The sequence below is a fragment of the Myodes glareolus genome, chromosome 5 (genome assembly GCF_982192425.1).
Source record: "Myodes glareolus chromosome 5, mMyoGla1.1, whole genome shotgun sequence".
Taxonomy (NCBI): Eukaryota; Metazoa; Chordata; class Mammalia; order Rodentia; family Cricetidae; genus Myodes; species Myodes glareolus.
The window spans coordinates 90,346,166-90,366,070 of record NC_142030.1 but is presented as its reverse complement, the minus strand read 5'-3'; the positions used below and the strand labels follow the sequence as shown (position 1 = coordinate 90,366,070).

General features: G+C 48.9%; 1 protein-coding gene across 5 annotated transcripts in view; it reads right to left on the bottom strand.

Annotated features, from left to right (window-relative positions):
- Atp2b4 (ATPase plasma membrane Ca2+ transporting 4) overlaps window positions 1–19,905 on the bottom strand; it is a 105,183-nt gene that overhangs the window by 53,926 nt on the left and 31,352 nt on the right. For all 5 annotated transcript variants that reach the window (XM_048430782.3, XM_048430778.3, XM_048430779.3 and 2 more), the window contains exon 2: window positions 3,505–4,160. In XM_048430782.3, the coding sequence (XP_048286739.2) occupies window positions 3,505–3,697 (193 nt within the window). In that variant the 5' untranslated portion in view covers window positions 3,698–4,160. The remainder of the gene's footprint in view (window positions 1–3,504; window positions 4,161–19,905) is intronic.

The following is a 19,905-nucleotide window of genomic DNA, read 5'->3' as shown; positions in this document are numbered from 1 at the left end:
GCAAAATGCTGAGTCCCTCTACTGATAAGCCCACACTGACAAAGTGTCCTATAAACTCCCAGTCCTGTGTCTCATCCTAGCTTTTGTTTAGACAAAGCCATAAAGACAGGTCTCTGGGAGCTGGAGCGACGGCGAGCACTAGCTCTTGCAAAAGACCTGGGTTCGGTTCCCAGCACCCGAGTGGTGGCTCACAACCATCTGTAACTCCAGGTTCAGCAGATCTGATGCCCTATTTGAATTCTGCAGGCAACAGGTTTGCACACGGTGCATAAACAATTTTTAATATGTAAACAAAACACTGACACATAACGTCAAGTAAATAAATAAACAAATTTAGACTGGAGCCTATGGCTTCTTCCACATCTTCCGTCCCCGTCTTATTTCTCTAAATGTCCCTCCTCTTTTTTGGTCACCCTCTCAACTTTGTGGATACTCACGGTTGAATGCTGAGGTTGTCCAACACCGCCCCCTCCAGTGTCCCACCCAGGGCCTTCTTTATTCTAACCTACTCTAGGCTGAGGAGCAACTGTTGTTCCAACACATTAATGCAGTGCTGAGACAGTACTAGCATGTGCATTGACCCGATTCCACATTTATCAGACATTAAAATTCAAAACCAGGAGCTGGAAAGGTGGCTCAGCAGTTAAAAGAGCTTACTACTCTTGCAGAGGATCTGAATTCAGTTTCCAGTACCCACATGTCAGCTCACAGTTACATATAACTGTATGGTGGTTTGAGTAGGTATGGCCACCAGAAACTCATGTGTTTGACTGTTTGGGCCATAAGGAGTGGCACTATTAGGAGGTACGGCCTTGTTGGAGGAAGTGTGTCACTGTGGGGGAGGGCTTTGAGGGCTCAGATGTTTAAGCATAGGCTCAGTGGCACATAGTTCTTTTGGGGCTGCCTGAAGATCAAGATGTAGAACTCTCAGCTCCTTTTCCAGCACTGTGTCTGCTTGCTTGCCACCATGTTTTCTACCACAACAATAATGGACTAAACCTCTGAAACTGTAAACCAGCCCCAATTAAATGCTTTCTTTTATAAAAGTTGCCATGATCATGGTGTCTTGTCACAGCAACAGAAACCCCAAGTCAGTTCCAGGGGATCCATGACACTAACTTCTGGAATCAGCATACATGATGTACATACATTCAACTCAGGTGCACACACACACACACACACCCCTTTTAAAATACAAAATAAACTTTAGGTCCTCTGCACTTCTGTGCACAAGAGGCAACAGAACATTAATAGACTGTGAGCCAGAAAATCAACACTGCTCTCCTGGTACAAAGACCTCAGGCAGGTCATTAAAACTCTTTAGCTTAGACAAAGAATATTAAGTTTAAGTGCTAGTCAAACAGCAAACTCAATCAGTAAAAAGTAAGAAAAAAATAATAGAAAACCCAAGTCCTGTCTGCCTCTAGAATTGTATAGAGGCTAACAAAGTCATGTTAGTGTCAAAACCCTCAAGTTCCCTTAAGCCTCCTTATTAGCCACAGTTTGAAAAGTTGCATCGACATTAAACATGCTGTCAGTCCAAGCCAACAATAAAAGAAAAAGGGCCATGCTCTATTCCCTCACCACCAACCCCCGTCCCAGAAAGCCAGGCTAGTTTCAAACTCCTAGACTCATAAAATCCCCAGAGCAACCAGGGCTTCTGGCAAACGCTCCTCCACGCCAATCTACTCAAACTTATTTCAGCTTGTTTTCTAACTAGAATTCAAACTCACTCCCTTATCTTTCCCAGTATTAATTGGCAGGAGCCTCCCACAGGTGACAAAATCATAGGCTGAGCGGCATCGGCGAGTGGTCGTCTGGTAATTTTTTATAAAAGGTAAATTCCATGAAAGGGTTAGAGAAACGGGACGAAAGTCTGGATCCTGCTCTTAGGAGCCCCCAGGTTTTAGCTTATTAGATTCCTGAGTCCACTCTGTGAAAGAAACATCTGACCTGAACAATAACAAGATGAAAACAGAACCATCTAGCCTTAGTTCTGATGGGTGACTGTAAAGAAAAACCTGTCTCAGGAAAGCACCACACGGTACATCCTCTCCTTAGAGCCCACACTGCTGTACGTCACTGAGGAAGAAGCTCAAAAGACACAGGCTTGGTAGTACATGCCCAAACCCTGGCACTTAGAAAGGCTGAAGCAGAGGATCACAGGTTCCAGGTCAGCCTTGGTGGCAGGGTGATAATGTCTTGGGGGGTGGGGTGGCAGTGGGGGACAACAGGAGGACATGGTGGGTGTGGCAGTGCTTGCTTGTAAATCCCAGCACTTGGGAGGCTGAAGCAGGATAACTGGGGTGAGTTCAAGACCATCCTGGACTTCAAAGTGAGACCTTGCGTCAATAAATTAAACAACAACAACAACAACAACAACAACAAGCAGCAGCTTGAGCTGGCAGGAAGTGGAGAGTGTCCCTAGTATTAGACATAAGCTAGAAGGCCCAAGGGAGCTGCCTGAAGGCAACCAACCACGGCCATCTTCAGCCTCTGAGGTGACAGGGAGCACGGGAGACAGCCAGCAGCTGCAGTCACACATACCTTAGCCACATTAGAGATTAGATTCTTTGAAACTTATGGGCACTCATATTCTGGCAAAATCTCCAGGCACATGTGTTTAATTTATTCAACACCTGTTATCAGGTTTCACACGCACACACAAACACATGCACTGTACTATTTAATCCAAGTAACTCTATGGGCTAAATATAAACATGATTTCAAATACCTGAACTCAAAGCTTCTGAGCTATATACCAGGCCTGTAATTCCATCTACTTGGAGACAGGCAGGAGAATCATGATCTGAAAGCCTGCCTACGCTACAGAGTGAGTTCAAGTCCAACCTGGGCAATGTAGTGAGAATCAGTCTTAAATAAAAAGTAAAAAAGAGGGCAGACACTATAGCTTAGTGGTGCTGGTGGTGGTGAGGGCAGGGGGCTTGTGCAAAGGCCTGGGTTTGGTCCCTACATGGTGGGGAAAAAAGTTTATCAGACAGGGTTAAAAAAAAATCAGTAACCGCAAGACAGAAAACAGCAATTAACCAAAATATACACTTAGGTCTTGCCATTCCATTTCAAACTGTACAAAAAGGTACTCAGATGGCTGGAACACTACTTCCTATGGCCTTTTCTCAGTCACTGAACTTTAGGATCAGTGTGAGGAAGAATTCTATCTTAAGTTCTTCTGTAACCAAAGACTGACAGATGGGGAATTGATTATATACTGATAAGTGCTTCTAAATCACAGATAAGTACAGACTAACAAAGAAACGAGAGGAAAAAATGTTTTGACAAATCATAGTGCATAAACACATCAGGGGAAGAAACCGATCTCCGTGGCCTCCCTCCTTCTAATACTTTAGATGACCGTACTCATCCCAAAAGACGAAAACCAACCCACTGGGTCTCCAGAAATCTATCTTCCCTAGAAGTTGGAAAATAATATTTCAAAATCCTAGTCACTGTCCTCCAATTCCCAGCCCTTGAAATGGCCTTTACCTTCTACAGGGGAGGTTTTCAGTCTGGCGCAGATATCCTGTACACCTCCATAGTGGGTATTGATCTGGGTGATTGCGTCGGTCGAACGAAGCTCCATGAGCTTTCTCAGGTCCATTAACGTGCAGCCAAACTCCCCTTCATAGTTCTCACCTACCGAGTTCCTCGCCAAGCTCTGTCCTGATGGGTTCGTCATTTTGCCTGCGGTTACCAGACTCTCAGAGAAGATGTAGAGTTTCCCTCCAACTGATCAGTGTCTCTTGCCTTCTCTTCCCTGTTTCTTCCCACTTCTTTCTTCTCTGGGAGCCCAGTTAGGGGGTAAATTGGCAATATCTTGTGCAGTAAGCTTCAGAGTAGTAACACCAAGCCTCGGTCTTTCTTTCTGTATCAAATCTACTAGTGAGAGGAAGAAGAGGTTGGGGGAACTTAGTAGAAAAGGGACTTGGCGTCACGCTGATTGTTGTCCTCTAGGTGATGATGAAAATAGTTGTCCAGAGTAGGAAGGTTCCTAGCTTAGACTACTTGTCCATATAGAAGTGTAAACGGGATAAGCATGTTACCATGGAGGCAACCCTAGCAACAACCAGCAACTGCGATGGTAGAGCAGTGTCGTCAGGAGAAAGAGGAGGGCTCCCTGGATAACGATGACAGCTAGGTCTCTGGAATAGAGATGCAAAAAAGGACAAAAAGAAACAATTAGAACAGCCATGAGGATCCAGGATCTGCAAGGTATTTCCCAGCACAAGAGTTTAAATGACAGTTGGTGTCTGAACGGAACTGATAGCTGAGGCCTAAGCTGAGTGGCCAGACCCATGGGAGGCCCTAGGCAGGTCTGTTGACTGGTAATATAGAGAATTTATCTCAGAAACATCATCTTTAAGTCTCACTTCTACCAAACAAAGGCACACAAATTAATTTAAGAAACTTACATATAAAAGGTTACGACCTTTAATGCCTTCCCATAGCCTCCCAGGAAATGTTGATTACAGGACACTTTAGTCTGGCTTTTCTTGTGAGGTGAGAGAAGAATCAGAAGAGAAATCTAGACCCAAGGAACTGGAGGATGGCTTGGCTGCACACCATCCATTCCTATGAGGCATACTCTTCCCTATTCCCAACACAGACATTTACAAACAAGGAAGACAGGCTGATAAAGGGTCCCTTAAAACACTCAGCCTTCAGTGGTATGAAAATTTGGCAACCCAGGGCAGTTATCTGGCATCAAACTTTGGGCGTAAGGCTAAGCCCTCCCAGCGGCTTTTCCTGGTAAGGAAAGAGTAAAATGCTCTGGCATTTATGATACAGGGGGGAATCATCTTTTTTTTTTTTTCCTATAAAGGGCCGATAGACCTCTGAGGAAGAAAGATAGCAAGTCTGAAACCTGTGAGTATTCAAGTATCTCCAAGGTGGGAGAGAGAAATTCAGCCGGTGCCCAGGCTCCAGCAGTTATCAGCGTGAGGACGCCCCAGAGGGTCTCATGTTAGTACAGTGACATCTCAGAGAGAAGCCGGTACTTCTCCCTCAGCAAGACAAGGGCTACCTGGAGCACAGACTGGCTGAGCGTGTGACACAGAGACTGAGCTAAGCCCTGTGCTCGGCTGCACACATCAGCGGCTCCCATGTGAGGGGCTCTCACTAAATGTAGCACCCAAACATGTAAGGCCTATAGTAAATACCCACCCCGCAATTGGGTTATGCTGCCAGAGGCTGGCAAGGCACTCCAATTGGCTAGGTAATAAACAGATGCCATCCTGGCTTCCAAATGGTGAACAAAATCAAGAGTCAACGGATAAGGCCTTGGTTCTTTTTTATCAGATATTATCTCCAGAAACTGATCTGATCAAAGCCCCTGCGGATTCCACCCAATCCTGTTTCAGGCAGGTTTCTCTGGGAAGGAGGGTGTTGTACCCCTCCCTCGGCTAGCATGCCCTATCAACATCCTTGTACTCTGACTTACATACAGTAAGTCAAGCAAGCAAGGAATCCTGAGAGACACGTGTGAAAAGAGCCTGAGGCCGTGGGCCTAACTCCCTCCTTCAGACTGGCATAGGAGCAGGAGCAACACTAGCAGTCCCTTCCTAGTCAAATCCTGTGGGAAGGAGAATTGAGGATGGCACAAGAAGGGAGTATATATTCACTTAATTATGCTGTCATAATTGCCCAATTACATTATTACTTTTGTTAATTTCTTACTGTATCTAATTTACTATCTATTGTGTGTGTGTGCGCGTGCACACACGTGTACACACACAGGTATATGCGCATGCTTGTGTGTATACATGTGCTTAGGGGTAAACTTTGGACCAGGGTGTCTCGTTGACCTTGAGCTCCCCAGTTAGACTAGGCTGGCTAGCCAGTGACCTCCAGAGATCCTTTTGTCTTTGCCTAGGGATTACAAGCACATGCCACCACCCTGACTTTTTATGTGAGTGATGGGATTTGAACTCAAGTCTCCATGATTACATGGCAAGCACTTTACCAACTGGGCTATCACCTCAGTTTTTGTGCCTATAAAGCATGGCCTTGCCTCTAAAATTAAATGTTATAATAAGTATTTTCTTTTAGGGAAAACATCTCGTATGTATGAGTATGCATAGGGTTCTGTTCTACTCAGGGCTGCAGTGGGTATCTTGGGATGCATCTTCCCTCACCAGCTGTCACAGGACTTTCTCCTAGCTTAGTTCTCTGAGCCTGCAAGGAGTGAGAGGGACCAGAGCAGCAAGAGACCCATCCTGAGCAGCAAGAGACCCATCCCGACCCTTAGGTAGAGACCCTTGATCTTGCAGAGGCTGCCCAAGACAATGCTGATGAGCATGGAGCTGGGAATCAGAGTTTACTTTTCTCCCCTCTCCCCCACCTCCACTTTTTCATTTGAGACAGGGTTTCTCTGTGTAGCCCAGGCTGTTCTGGAACTCGTCTGTAGACCAGGCTGACCTCCCACTCCGAGATCTGCCAGCTTCTACCTCCCAAGTGCTGGGATTAGAGGTATGTACCACCATCACCCAGTAGATTTTACTTTTTTTAATTCAGTTTTTTATTTTATGCATATGGATATTTTGCCTGCATGCATATTCGAATACCACTTGCAAGCTAGAAGGTACCAAAGGAGGCGAGGCTAGAAGATGTCAGACGCCTGAAATTTGAGTTATGTAAGGTTGTGAGCTGACAGGTGGGTGCTGGGAACACAAAAGAACCTGAGTCCTCTAGAAGAGTAGCCAATGCTCTTAGCTGCTGAGTCATCTCTCCAGCTTATATTTTTTTTCCTTTCTTTTTTTTTTTTTTTAAGTTAGGCTTGCATTGGAGCCCAGGCTGGCCTGGAACTCACGATATAGTCTAGTCTAGCTGTAAATTCACGGTTCTCTAGCTGCTGCCTCTCAAGGGCTGGGATTACAGGTGTGAGCCACTACTCTTGACCGAAGATTTTTATTTTTTTCGGTCCCTACCCATCTCAGTGTTTACTCTGTGAAGCCCGGGGTTCTTTACTTCGAATCTCTCCTCAGGTTCAAGAGGGAGAAAGTCTTCCTCTCACAGCGACAACCCATGGAAGAGGGAGCAGACGATTAGATGGCAGAATGCTCCCGAACTGCTTCAGGAGGGGTAGGGACGTATACAGGGCAGGTCAGCTATCCAACCATGGGTACAGAGTCCAAGGAGCAGTGTGTGATGGAGACCTCAAGTTTCAGTGGGATCTACTAAAGTCCCGCTGCACCGAGCAGACACATGAGGACTCCAGGATGCGAGCTCTTCGGAACTGCTGAGCTTGCTCCTACCTTTGTTAGACAGGTACTGAAGAATCCGAGCCTTACAGTCTTCCAGCCAGGGAGGCACAACCTCCGTCAGGTCAGGATTAGTCAGCCCCTCGGAGGGAAGCGTTCTGGGCTAGGTAATGTTCTCCATCCTAGGGGATGATAGGCTAGAAGGCTGAAGTCCCATTCTTTCTTCCGGGGACCAGAAATCATATATCGTCACATAATCACCCAATCTTGCTTCTGGGTGCACCTGAGAGGCATGCCACCCCACACTTCCCGATAAGCTGAGTCTAATGAGGCTCATTAGCAAGTACCCCCAAATAAGGAGAAAACCCTATGACCCAAGTCGCAACAGCTTGACAGTCTTCCCTTCAGTTCTGTCCACCGAACCCCTTACTCCACGAGTCCCTCCTGAGGTACCAAAGAAGGCATTTGTCCCCAGACCATCAGGGAAAGTTGAAACTGCCTGTGCAGGCGACAGAGGAGTCACTTTTGACGGCAGGAACCTGTCCCCCGATCCTCCCACGCCTCTGAAACTGGCTCAGGTACAGGCAACAAAGCAGGCTTAGAAACGGGCTTTGGGGTCAGGCTTCAGGCATGCGCAGCCCGGCGGAAAGGCCTGCCTGTGGGAAGAGATGACACGGGTCCTTCTACGGAGGCTGCTCAGGACAGCAGACTTTTGTGCCCTACCCTGTTCTGTCCTTTTGCCTTAGGGTAGGTTGATAGCACTTGGGGACACTTTAGGAATCACTATCAAGCATGGTGTGAGGGTACGGAGGAGAGCTCTCGAGGTAGGTGAGAAGGCTCACCTTGTCTACGGGATACACCAGGCTGAAGTCTGGAAGCTGCTTCTCAGGCCCCCAGTGGCACCGGTTATTTTCTCCGATTAGTTCCCCTCATCCCAAATGAGGGTCCACTTTTCTCACATTCAGAAGAGCAGGGGTGAAGAGAGGTGGGGAGGGAGGAAAATACTGAGTACACGCAAAGTGTTCGGAGCCATACTTGAGACTTCCAGTGAAAATGAGAATGATACTAAGTATATATAATATGAATGCAAATAGTATCTAGTACCTGGCTGCTATGTGCCCAGTAGCTCCGTGTCACGGAATGCTCAACAGCCTTATTTTATGGCAGACAAGTATGGCTTCAGAGAGTCAGGGTTGAGCTCTAATCTGAATCCAAAACCACCCAACCTTAAAAACAAGACCAAAGCTATAGGAAAATGAAAATAAAGTTAAAGATTTACTCCCTAAACTGCCAGGGGCCACAGAAACCCATTAGTCCCTTGCTCATGCCCCATAAGGGCTTTGAAATACATGAAACAGCTTTTGAGGTTTCTAAGCAGTGGTAGACCCAAAGCTCCCCACGGGAAGACATTGCCCGGGTCTTTCTCTCAGCCATTCCACATCACCACGCTGACACCATCCCACCTTTCCAAAGCAGAGGGAGCAGGACTCTAGACCGTCACACTCTAGGAGCACACAGTCCCCACCTGAGAGGAGCCCAGGAGTGTGGCTCTACCCCCACTCCACATCTCCTGGCCTTTCAACCACCAGTGACCTGCACTGAGAGGTCCTGCTCAGGTCTCCTCCTCTCTGGCATTGCAACACTTTCCAAAGAACTATTTCCCATCAAGAGAGCTCTTAAGTAGGGTGGGGAATGCAGCTCACCTGTTAGCCTGCTTGCCTAGCCTGTAGGGGGCCCTGGGTTCCAGCTGCAGAACCACATAAACCAGAGCCAGAGTGACAGTGAGCACCTGCAGTCCTAATGCTCGGTAGAGGCGGGAGATCAGGAGTTCAAGTCCAGCCTGTATACTGAGTTTGAAGTCAGCCTGGCCTGCATGAGACCCTCTAAACAGGAACAAAGAAGGCCAGTGAGATAGCCCAGGGGATGAAGGAACTTGCTGCCAAGACTGATGACCCAAGTTTGATCTCTCTGGGGACACATGGTGGAAAGAGAGAATGGACACCCACAAGTCATCCTCTGACATCCACACACGTGCCTTGACACATATGCCTCCGTATATACACTCCCTGATAAAAATAAGCAAATGTAATTTTTAAAGAACTTTGCCAGAGTAGTGGTGATGTTTGGGTGGTAGCGGTATTGCTCTCATCATTTCCCATTAGCTATGCTCACAACAGGAAGCCAAGTGGGAGCGGGGGGGGGGGGGGCACCGATCACCGGCTGGCACTCTGCGGTCAGATCCAGGAACCTGACGCTGTACTCAGTTAGCTCTTAGGCCTAGGGGTGTGGTGGGCTGGTCCTTTCCGAAGGAGAATACTGCTTCCTGGTTAGATGTGGCAGTGCAGGCCTCTAAGCCTACCCCAGCAGTCAGGAGGGGGAGCAGTTCAAGGTCAACCTGAGACACCTGAGAAAGAAAGAAATGCAGTGCTGGCATGAGGGAGAGTGTGACCTCAGAGAGCCACAATCAGCCCCCTCTCCAAAGCCACCAGGTATTTCTAAGTCAAAGTATAAAACACCATGCTTGGCGGAAGAGGCTAACAGTAACATAGCTTTTACAAGAGTTCAAAGACATGTGTCCAAAACAATTCTGTACATTTTAAGGGACACGTCTATACAAAAAGATATCTTAGACCATTAGAATGTTGCCCATAGGCAGAGAACAGAAACAGGAAATGGGTAAAGATTGAGCGAGAGGAGCCAGATGTAGCCTGATGCTAACAGTGGGCCATGAATCCACAGATTAATTAGTCCTCCCCAATTTATCCCCAAAGTCCACAGCTATAAACCACACCAGCAAGCATGGCGGATGACATCTGTAATTCCGAGCACTTGGGAGGCTGAGGCAGGAGGATCACTGTGAGTTCAAGGCCAGGATGGGCTACAGAATGAGACTATGTCTTGAAAACGACACCCATCCGAAAGAAGAAGGAGAAAGTACGACGTAATGCCAAGACCTTTCAATTGTGGGACAGCTGTGTTGGCCGGGGATGCTGTGACAACAGGGAACCTTGTCAGGTCTGTGGGAGCCAGGAAGAGGGCAGGTGGTAGAGATGCCACGAGTTGACCTACGGTTGATGGCCTGCTCCTGCCTGGCCTGCTCAGAGCCAGCCTGCGTCAGTGACACCAGGATACATTAGATGGCAACAGGAGCTCTGTGGCACGGGCAGGGAACCAGTGTGCGGGAGCAGGAATGTGCTTCCTTCCAAGGCAATGTCGCAGCCCTACCTCCACTCCCAGCTCCATCCTATAATAGCATTAATATCGGATGTGAAAGGCAGTCCCCTGGGACCTAGAGCTACGGGAAGGGACTCTCTTCCAGATCACCTGGGATGCACTGGGCCAGGTTATCTCATCCTTTTGTGACTAGATGACTCGTGTGTGTGCGTGTGTGTGCACTTGTGTGTATGTGCGTGGGTGCGCGTGTGTGTATGCATGTGTGTGTGTGCTTGTGCGTGTGTGTGTGTGTGTGCGCGTGTCTGTCTGTCTGTCTGTCTTGGGTATGCAGAGGAAAAAAGCAAGCACAACGTTCTGTTGGTTAAGGAGGCTGAGAGTGAATTTTGGGTGGGAGACAGTACCATGCAGAGCAGGAGTTCTCAACCTTCCTGATGCTGCAACCCTTTAATACCATTCCCTATGTGCTGACCCCAACTATAAGATTATTTTGTTGCTGCTTCATAACTGTAATTGTTTCTTTCTATGAGTCGTGGTGTAAATACCTGATATGCAGGATAGCTGATATGTGACCCACAGGTTGAGAACCTCTGATCTAGAAGGCCTAGCGGCTCAGGAGCAGGCAGTCTCGCTGCCCCTACCCCCTAATCAGGAGAAACGTCTGGGAACACAATCAGCTGCAATACTTGCTTCTCACGCCTCAGAACTGAGACAGGAAGCTGCTGGGCCACATTCAGTGCTCAAGGGCAGTGACATTCAAGCACTCAGTATATACACGCTCTTGGACGACATCGATTGCCTTTCTTGGGGCTGCTGTGGTTTTTCCACACAGTGCTTCCAAGGGAACAAAGGGGCTTTTTAGCAGCTAGATTGCCTCTGGGGCTATTTTTAGGAGCAAATTTCATGAGAATCTGTCCTGTTCGTGGAGAGAAGTGGAGGGTCGATCTCTCTTGGCTGTGGGAGAATGGGCCTGCACACTCCCAGGTGATGTCTCTCTTGTTACCACAACGGAGTCCCGGGGTAGCTGCTCTGTGCCTAGGGTCTGCACAGGAAAGACAGCAGAGTGACATTGCCAAGTGATGTAGACACTCACTAGAGGACCACACTGTGGTCATCATTTACCCGCTTCAGTCCCGTGAGTCCACCTATACATAGACCGAGAGCTCTCACCACCCTAGCCTGCCTGGAAGACGCAGGCATAGGAGGGAGGTCAGCCTGCTGAAAAGATGTTTACTAAGAAAACAAAGAAACAAACACAAAAAAATCTCAGAAAAACAAAACTGGGTGTGGTGGCATACACATACACCCCAGTACCTGAGAGGATGAAGCAGGAGGATCACCATGAGTTTGTGGCTACATGGCAAGATCCTGGCTTAGAAAAGAAAAAGGAGAGAAAGGAGGAGGAGGAGGAGGAGGAGGAGGAGGAGGAGGAGGAGGAGGAAGAGGAGAGGGAAGCAAAAGAAGGCTTTGGGTATGGGAGGGACACCAGGACTCCTGGGAGCTGTTCCTCCACCAGCTTCCAGATCAGGACTGACATCAGCCTGGAAATGATAACTTTCTTTCTTTCTTTCTTTCTTTCTTTCTTTCTTTCTTTCTTTCTTTCTTTCTTTCTTTCTTCCTTCCTTCCTTCCTTCCTTCCTTCCTTCCTTCCTTTCTTTCTTTCTTTTTTTTTGAGATAAAGTTTCTCTGTGTAGCTCTGGCCATCCTGGAACTCGCTCTGTAGACCAGGCTGGCCTCGAACTCAGAGATCCACCTGCCTCTGCCTCCAGAGTGCTGGGATTAAAGGCACCACCACCCAGCTGGGATTGGACATCTCTAACAACTGGGTAGTGAAGCCATCAATCAGGGCAGCATTTGCGAGCCCCCGGGGGTTCTGGATGCTTCCCGCCATCCACTCATGTGATTCAGCAGCACTGAGAGGTTACAGGGCTTTGGGAGCCTGAGGCAGTCAGAAGACAGCCCTAGCATTGAGGCAGGTGTCTTTTTAATTCATCTCAGAGACCCGTGAGCTTTCCAAGGGGAGCTGCCTCTTTTTATAGGTTACAGCAGGAGCCTGGGTTTATTTAGAAACTTTGACTCAGGTAGAGCCGAACCCCTTGTCAACCCTGCTCTCTGTCTGTCTCTAGAGGAGAAGAGGACAGGTGAGAAGAACACACAGGTGAGGGTAAAACAGCAACTGTACCCCCTACCCTCACCTCATCCCCACCCTACCAAACCCCTGCCTAAGGGCCAGACCCACTGTCTCCATGACACCTCCTGGGAGCCTGCGCACAGCTCACAGGCCGAGGGCCCCAGCGTGCTGGTGGGGGCAGCAGCTGCTGGTTTCCAGGTTGGCTGACAGGCTGTTATAAACACTCCTTTTAGGTTGCTATGGCAAAGAGAGTGTGTAGCCTGGCTACGGTGAAGCTATTTATGTGCCTGAAATGGCAGAGTGGTATGTTTTTTATTATTTTACTTTGAAAGTTTTCCTTTCCCAACCCCCCTAGAACGGCCTTAAAAAAAGAGAGAGAGAGAGAGAGAGAGAGAGAGAGAGAGAGAGAGAGAGAGAGAGAGGGGAGGGGACCACAACTTTCTCGAGAACGAAAAGAATGGAGTCAGAAACAAAACTTGTGTCTCGAGCTGGGAAGGGGAAACCCGAAGTGAGAGTATGGTTAAGCGCTCTAAAGGAGGGGAAGTCTGACATCCAGCCGCAAGTGTGCCTTATCACTTGGGAACTGAAACCCTACCTCAGTCCCGGATCATCAAGGAGAAGGGCCAAATCCTGGTTCTTGTCACCTCTCTCTGAGCTTCTGCCGCTGAGAGGGACAAAGCCCCTTTGTCTCTGGGCTCCAGCCACTGTTTCCTTACTCCCCCAGGCCCTGACACTGAAGATCTCTCCAGGGTCAGAGGAAGAGAGCCTCAAAGCTACCACACCCTCTCACAGACAGCAGGGCCATCTGGCTGGGAGCCTGGTCACATGTGGGTGGAGGACCGCAGAGAACAACCTCTTCGGATACCTCTGAGGGGACACACATTTCTCTGCTTGACATCTCCAGGGAGTGTGTGTGTGTCCCTACACAGCACATCTAAGATGTTCATAGAGGACCCCAGCCATACCACTGAGTACGTATTTAAGTTCAAATGCTACAGGTGTATTAAAACAGCTCAATTGCTGCTCAGATACTTGTGTCTCCTGGCCACCGAGCATAGAGGGAGATTTTTGGCAGAGACTGGAGTGACCAGATATCAGACTCACTAGAACAGCTTTCTAAGCACTACGGCTCTCTGCCTTTTCCAGTCTCTTGCCCCCAAATAAAATAAACAAGGAGAAAGCAAGCGAAAGGAAAGAAAGAAATACAGACAGACAGAAAGTCAGACAGCAAGGAGCCATGGATCACAGGCAGCTCAAGAGGAGCAAGAGAGAAACCACTGGTTATTGGGCAAATGTATGCACACGCATACATGCACACGTACACAGATCTATGACGAAAAGTGTGTGCTGACTTCACTAATGTTTAGTCACTTAATGGTGGAGATGAGAGTCACCTTCCAGAGGCCACTGGTTAGAATACAAAAGATACTACTGTTTGGAGATACAGCTCAGTGGTAGACAGGCCCTGTGTTCAATTCTTAGTACTACAAAGAGAAAAAAGGAGGGTGGTGGTGGTTTCAGGATCTTAGCATCCCTTTCTCACCTTCTCCCAGCTCCTTTCTGATTGGCAGACTCTTAGTAGGAAGAAACTTGCACTGCTGGTGGGCATAGTAACTAGATCAAAACACAGAGGTGAGGACAGGGAAGGTGCAAACCCCAGGCTGCTCCAGTTGCCTCCATACTGAACGATAACTGACCGGAAGCCTTTGGATGTCACCGTGGCTGGAAAAGGACACAGAGAACAAGCCCCATAGAGAGGAGGGCAGGTGGGGTAAGGGGAGGATGCCAACCCCCCTGGAGGGAAGCTCCTTCTGCTGCCTCTGGAGAGGTCAAAGTCTGGTTGACAGCCCCTGTCAGCTGATAAAGTGGCATTGCAAAAATCAGAACGCGGGACACATATCAGTCTTGGCAGCACCTTGAGGTCAAAAGAGCAGAGCGGACAGAGTTTCTGAGCTTGTCAAACCAACTGTCATCAGCTTTCCAGTTCCTGGAGGGGAAGGGGAGAGGGAAGGGGGGGGAGGGAGGGTGCAAAGCAGGCAGCCACAGCAGGAGTGGGGTCTTGCACTGGCCAGCTGAGAAGGCTGGTTAAGAAGACAGCACCCATGACCTCTCACACCCCAGAACCCCAGCGCGTGTCTGAGGTCAGTGGACACTACTCAGGAACCTATAAAACGAAGCAGATGCTGACATCGACCTGTCTCAGACTCCCAGGGTAGGATGAGCTTCCAAAATCATGGACTGTAAAGAACACCTGTGCCAAAAGGCTCAGCTCCATGGTGATGGACACAGAGTTCATTGTTGAACGAGACAAAGGGCAGGCAAAGAGGTGACTCAGCCACAGCTGGTCACTGTTGATGGGTCTCTCAGCAGAGAGAGAGTCTGTATTTTTCTTCCAAGCGAGCAGAAAGGTTGTGTTGCCTCTGTATCCTGGGCGCAGTCTAGTGCTTGGCTCACAGTGTGGAATTAATGAATAAGAGTGATCCAGAGAGATATTGTCTCCAAGGTGAGGAAGAGTAGACAAACCGTGGAGGGGGGGTAGGTACCGTACCTCCAGAGAGAGTCAGTTTTTGTAAACCCCAGCATCATGCCTTCTGTACTGGCCTGTCTCCCCTTTTAAATGTCCTAACCTTGGCAGACTGAATGGATCTGAGGCACCACTCCCTCGGTCTCCGGGATTTGGGTACAGGGAGCATGTGGGCCATCGGCACAGGAATCCCCCACTTTCTGGTGAGAAGTGAAGGGAATGTAACTCATTCAACACTAAGCTCCCTTACCTACCACATCCAGTATTCCCCGGAGGTCTGCAACATCTCCAAGAAGAACTGTGGGTAGGGGTGGCAGGTAGAAAGGAGGGGGGAGAGATATCTTCCATATTATTTTATTTCAGAAGTACCAGATTACCGGAAATCATGGGGAGGGGCTGATATCAAGCATCAATCTAATTACATCCTCATTTTCTTCTCCTCACGTCATCCCTAAGTCTGGACTCTTTCATGTCCAGGTACAGCACCGCTCCATCTGGTTATTTCAACGTCCCATCCTTCATTTTTATACATCTACTAGGACAGTCTAGCTGTGCAGAACTTAATTCTCCATACCTGGATAATCTCTGAACCCAATCACCCCCATGCCAGTCCACACAGGCAGTATATGCACCCAGGATACGATGAGAAGCAACGAGGCGCTATAGGGCGCCCATTGCTGGCACAAGCATGGGGCTCTCTGTGACACTATGGGATGGGACTCTGTGGATTCTGCATTCTCCCAAATCCATCAGAGCTTGCCTGGCCAGGTCAGCTATTCACAAAGTCTCTGCCTGAAGCAGAAGCAAGTTGTTGCCCCTAAGAAGAAATGAGTGAGGAACCCTAACAGGGAAAGACAAAGAGGAGAGATACAAGAAATCCCTACGGATTAAAACCAAAGTCAAAATTTTGTGTGCTCTGCCAACCTTGGAATAGGGAGTGGGCTGATGGTGGAAGGGGCCGTCAAGATGACTGCTCTCAAGGACCCCAAGGAAGCCTTGAGGATGTCCTGATGGAACTTGGTAAGAAACAGATGGAGGATAAGATCTACCCCGCCCGGTGTGGCAGAGGCATTCTTCTGATTCTACTACCACTCACTATGCAAGGATTCAGAGAGGAACTGGTGGAAGGGGAGCATCATCTTCCCAAACAAGGAGCCAAACTTCCAAATCTCCTATAGGCATCTCACAGGATCTGCTGGGACATTTGCTCGGGTTAGCCAGAGTGAGCTTTCTCCCGGCTTCTGCAGCCTCACAGTCCCAGGCCAGCTATTTGGAATTAGCAAGATCTTCATCACCAGGGAATAACCCCTTTAGATGTTGGGAAAGCTTGTGCTACTCCCTGTGAGTAGCCGGCCCAAAGAGACTCTGAAGACACACAGCTTCCTCTCCTCTCTCCTCCCCTCCCCCTTCTCCAGCCAGCCTCAGAGCACTGGGGGGGGGAGTTTGGGGGTGCGGGAGAGAAGGGGCAGACCCAGGGCAAGCAGGCATGAGGCTGGGAGAAACTTTGCCGTCTAAGGCTGTGGAATTCTCCCACTGGGTTCCTCCTTAATCATTGCAGCTCAGCTATATCCCCAACTTGGAGCTTTAAAAGGTAGCCCCGCAGCCAGAAAACCAAACATGTCAGGGGGAAGAAGAGTTGCTGCAGGCTGGTGTAAGCACCTCCAACAGAGGCTCTGGGGTAACCAAGGCCTTGCGACAAGGGAAAGTCCCCCCGCCCCCGGAAAAACCAAACAAACCAGGCAAAGGCTACACGGCAGTGACAGCTTCCAGACCCCCATCAAATACCGCCTGTACCCACATTCCTGACCCCCACAGAGAATTTTGCACCCATTATAAATCTACCCAGGGAAGGAAGGGCTAACGACTGGTGGAGATTGTTTGATTAGTTTTTGGACACTTTCTCTTTTTAGCAGATCTGAAAAATCAGAGGCTTTGTGGTCTTTTGGGAAAAGAAATAAGTGCTAGAGCGCTCATAGGTCTGAAACACTAGCTTCTAAGATGGTACAAGTGGCCTCTGAGGCCAGGTTGCTATGGTTTCCAGGAGGACAAATAGACATTTGGCTCAAAAGAGGGGTAGGAGGGGAGCTGCCTTTTTTCTTCCTATGGGAATTGTTTCAAGAAAGGAGGGTGTGTGTAAACTGAGGAGAAGGTTACAGGACACGGAATGAAATGTGTGCAGCCTCGACAGTCCCGAGTTTCCTTCGAGCAAGAGGGAGAAGGTCCTTGTCACTTCAGCAGGCCCAGGGAGCGGAGCACTTCTCACCCATGCCTAGAGGCGGAGAGCACAGGGCTGAGTTGCCTCCAGAAAATGTGGATCTGGAAAAGACAAATGAGGCTAATAGCCCAAAAACCATGCATATAGGCACAATGCCCCCAAATTAAGGTCGTCTCACCCCTATATGGCATTAACACATGGTCTTCCCACGTCTCCTGGTCGCTTCGCCTTTTGGCTCTTAATGCAAAAGAATAGAATGGGTGGGTGCCAAGTGCCAGCCTGCTGCCATGTCCTCCCAACGGGAGCTGCCAGCTGAATGCCACCACCTGGCCAAGGAATTCCCTTTTAGGGCACGGGAACCTGCTGTTTCTGAGATCCCCCTTCCAATGAGAACAGCAGAGCTCATGTCAGACTGCCTCCTCCTGGAGAGGTGACAGAGAAGACGGAGTTGCTGAGGGTTCTGCATCTTCAGAAACAGCGCCCTGGGCACCATAGCATACAGGGTCTGTCAGCTGACCACAGCTAGGAGGTTGACGCATCGCAATTCACCAACGAATGCGCCAGTAAGTTCCCGGGCTTTGCTGGGAGCAGATCCCTGCGGTCCCACCAACTACAGCAGTGTTTCTATAGCTGTGGGTCACGACCTTTCCACAGGTGCCACCTAAGACCATCTGCATATCAGATATTTATGTTACGATCCACAGCTGTAGTGAAAGGGGTCACAGCATTAGGAAGGTTGAGAAGCATTGGACTACAGCATCACACAACTCACAGAATCCCAGCTCTGTAGAGAACTTTGGGGACACTGACATAAACCTCCTGGCTTTACACAAATTGTGAGTCAAACTTGGGGTCCAGGTATTGGACCAACATGTTGCACAGCCTAGATGTCAAAGCAGGGGAGAGGCAGGGGAGGCGGATCAAGCAGTCTGTATTAGGCATGGGCTGACGGCTGGCTCTGCCTGTCTTTACCTGTTCACTCGTGGGTATTCAGCATCCTAGGGCCGTATTTGTGGCAGTCAGGGTTCAGTTATAGCCTGGGTCTCCCCTATGGGCTCAGCCCTGTACCCTGAGCGAAGGGGACCGTTCCATTTTTCCCAGGATATCACGGTTGTGTAAGGTATGCCCTGCACAAAAGTGCCAAGTAAAGAGGTGACTGGGCCACAAAATCCGCACTGTTTTTTGGATGAGCCTTGAATCACGGGCTATATTCATCTCTCTAAAATCTTTACAAAGAAGTCTTGACCAACAGTTGTTCTGAACTCTTGGCCTGGAGCATTCTCTGGACCCACCAGACCTTAAGCAGAAAGTGAAAACCAGCAGTGAATCCAGTTTGACCAGCGATATGCTGGAAGCAGAGCTTAGGATGCCAACGCAGCCAGGGACATCAGCTTCTGAGTCCAAGGCCCACAGCTCTGCACCAGAGATCAGGGCTTCCACCCCTAGCCATGCTGCTGCCGCCATAATACAGATTCACGACAGCCTTTCCCAGTCCGACCTTCCTGAGTCGTCCTTGCCCTTTCCTGAACAATACAGAGCACAAAGTAGAGCACAACCAGGCGCTAGCCTGGGTTATACAGACCCCATCTCAGAACAGCACAGTTCACTACGTGGAAGCTGGAGCATTATAAGGGATTGTCTCCTTTGGGCGTGAAGGGTCACTGCTGCGGGATGGATACCGCCAGAAGCTATTGGACTGTGGAGTAAACTGCCAGTCCCCCTGCCGGCCTTGTTTCCATGCTTCCCATCCTGGATCTGAGCCTGAGCTCCACATATCAGGAAGACACTGGGGTTCCCTGTTTTCAGACTCCTCCCAAATCTCCAGCTTTTGCAACCGCCTGAGGAATCTGTTTGCCATTTGTTAAGCGGTGTCAGCAAGGCTTGGCAGAGGCAGAAAAGGTCCTGAGGGTTTTTAAAGCACTCTACCACTTGGTCTTTGTGATGGTCTTTTAAGACAGGGCAGATTTTAATTACACATGGGTCTCAATGGTGAAGTGACTCACTAATTAAGACCATACAACCACACACCCACAGGAAGAATCTAGACGCAGCCAAGATACAGGACATGCTCCACGAGAAAGCAGAGGGAGCCAGGTCTTGGGGTACAGGCCCATAATCCCACCTACATGGAGACTGAGTCAGGAAAACATCCACTGTCTTAGAAGAGTGTCAGAGTGTCATAAATACCAATGTCAGCAAGTTTTGACAACCAAGAAGTTCCAGCATTTCTTGGGTTGCAGAGGGCATTTAAAGTCAGCCTGGACAGAAAACCAGAGGGAGGTGCAAGTGGGAACCAGGGCCTTACACAACGGGCTAGTTTATCTTCAGTTGTTTCAAGAGCATCCCAGGTCAAACTCATTGAGAGCCTGTCTCAAGATAAATAGAAAAGCCAGGCATGGTATTGCCTCTTAGCTCAGCGCTTGGGAGGTGGAAGCAGGAGGATCCTGTGTTCAAGGCCACCCTGGTCTACAGGAGATCCTAGCTCAAACATACAAAGCATGTTAGGGATGTAGCTAAGTGGTAGAGCACTTGTCCAGCATGTGTGAGGCTCTTGTTCCATGGCCAGTACCAGGAACACTGCCTCCCTACAAATATACATACGTGAGAGAGTGGAGAGGAGAAGGCAGAAAGAAAAGGGGAGTGGCAC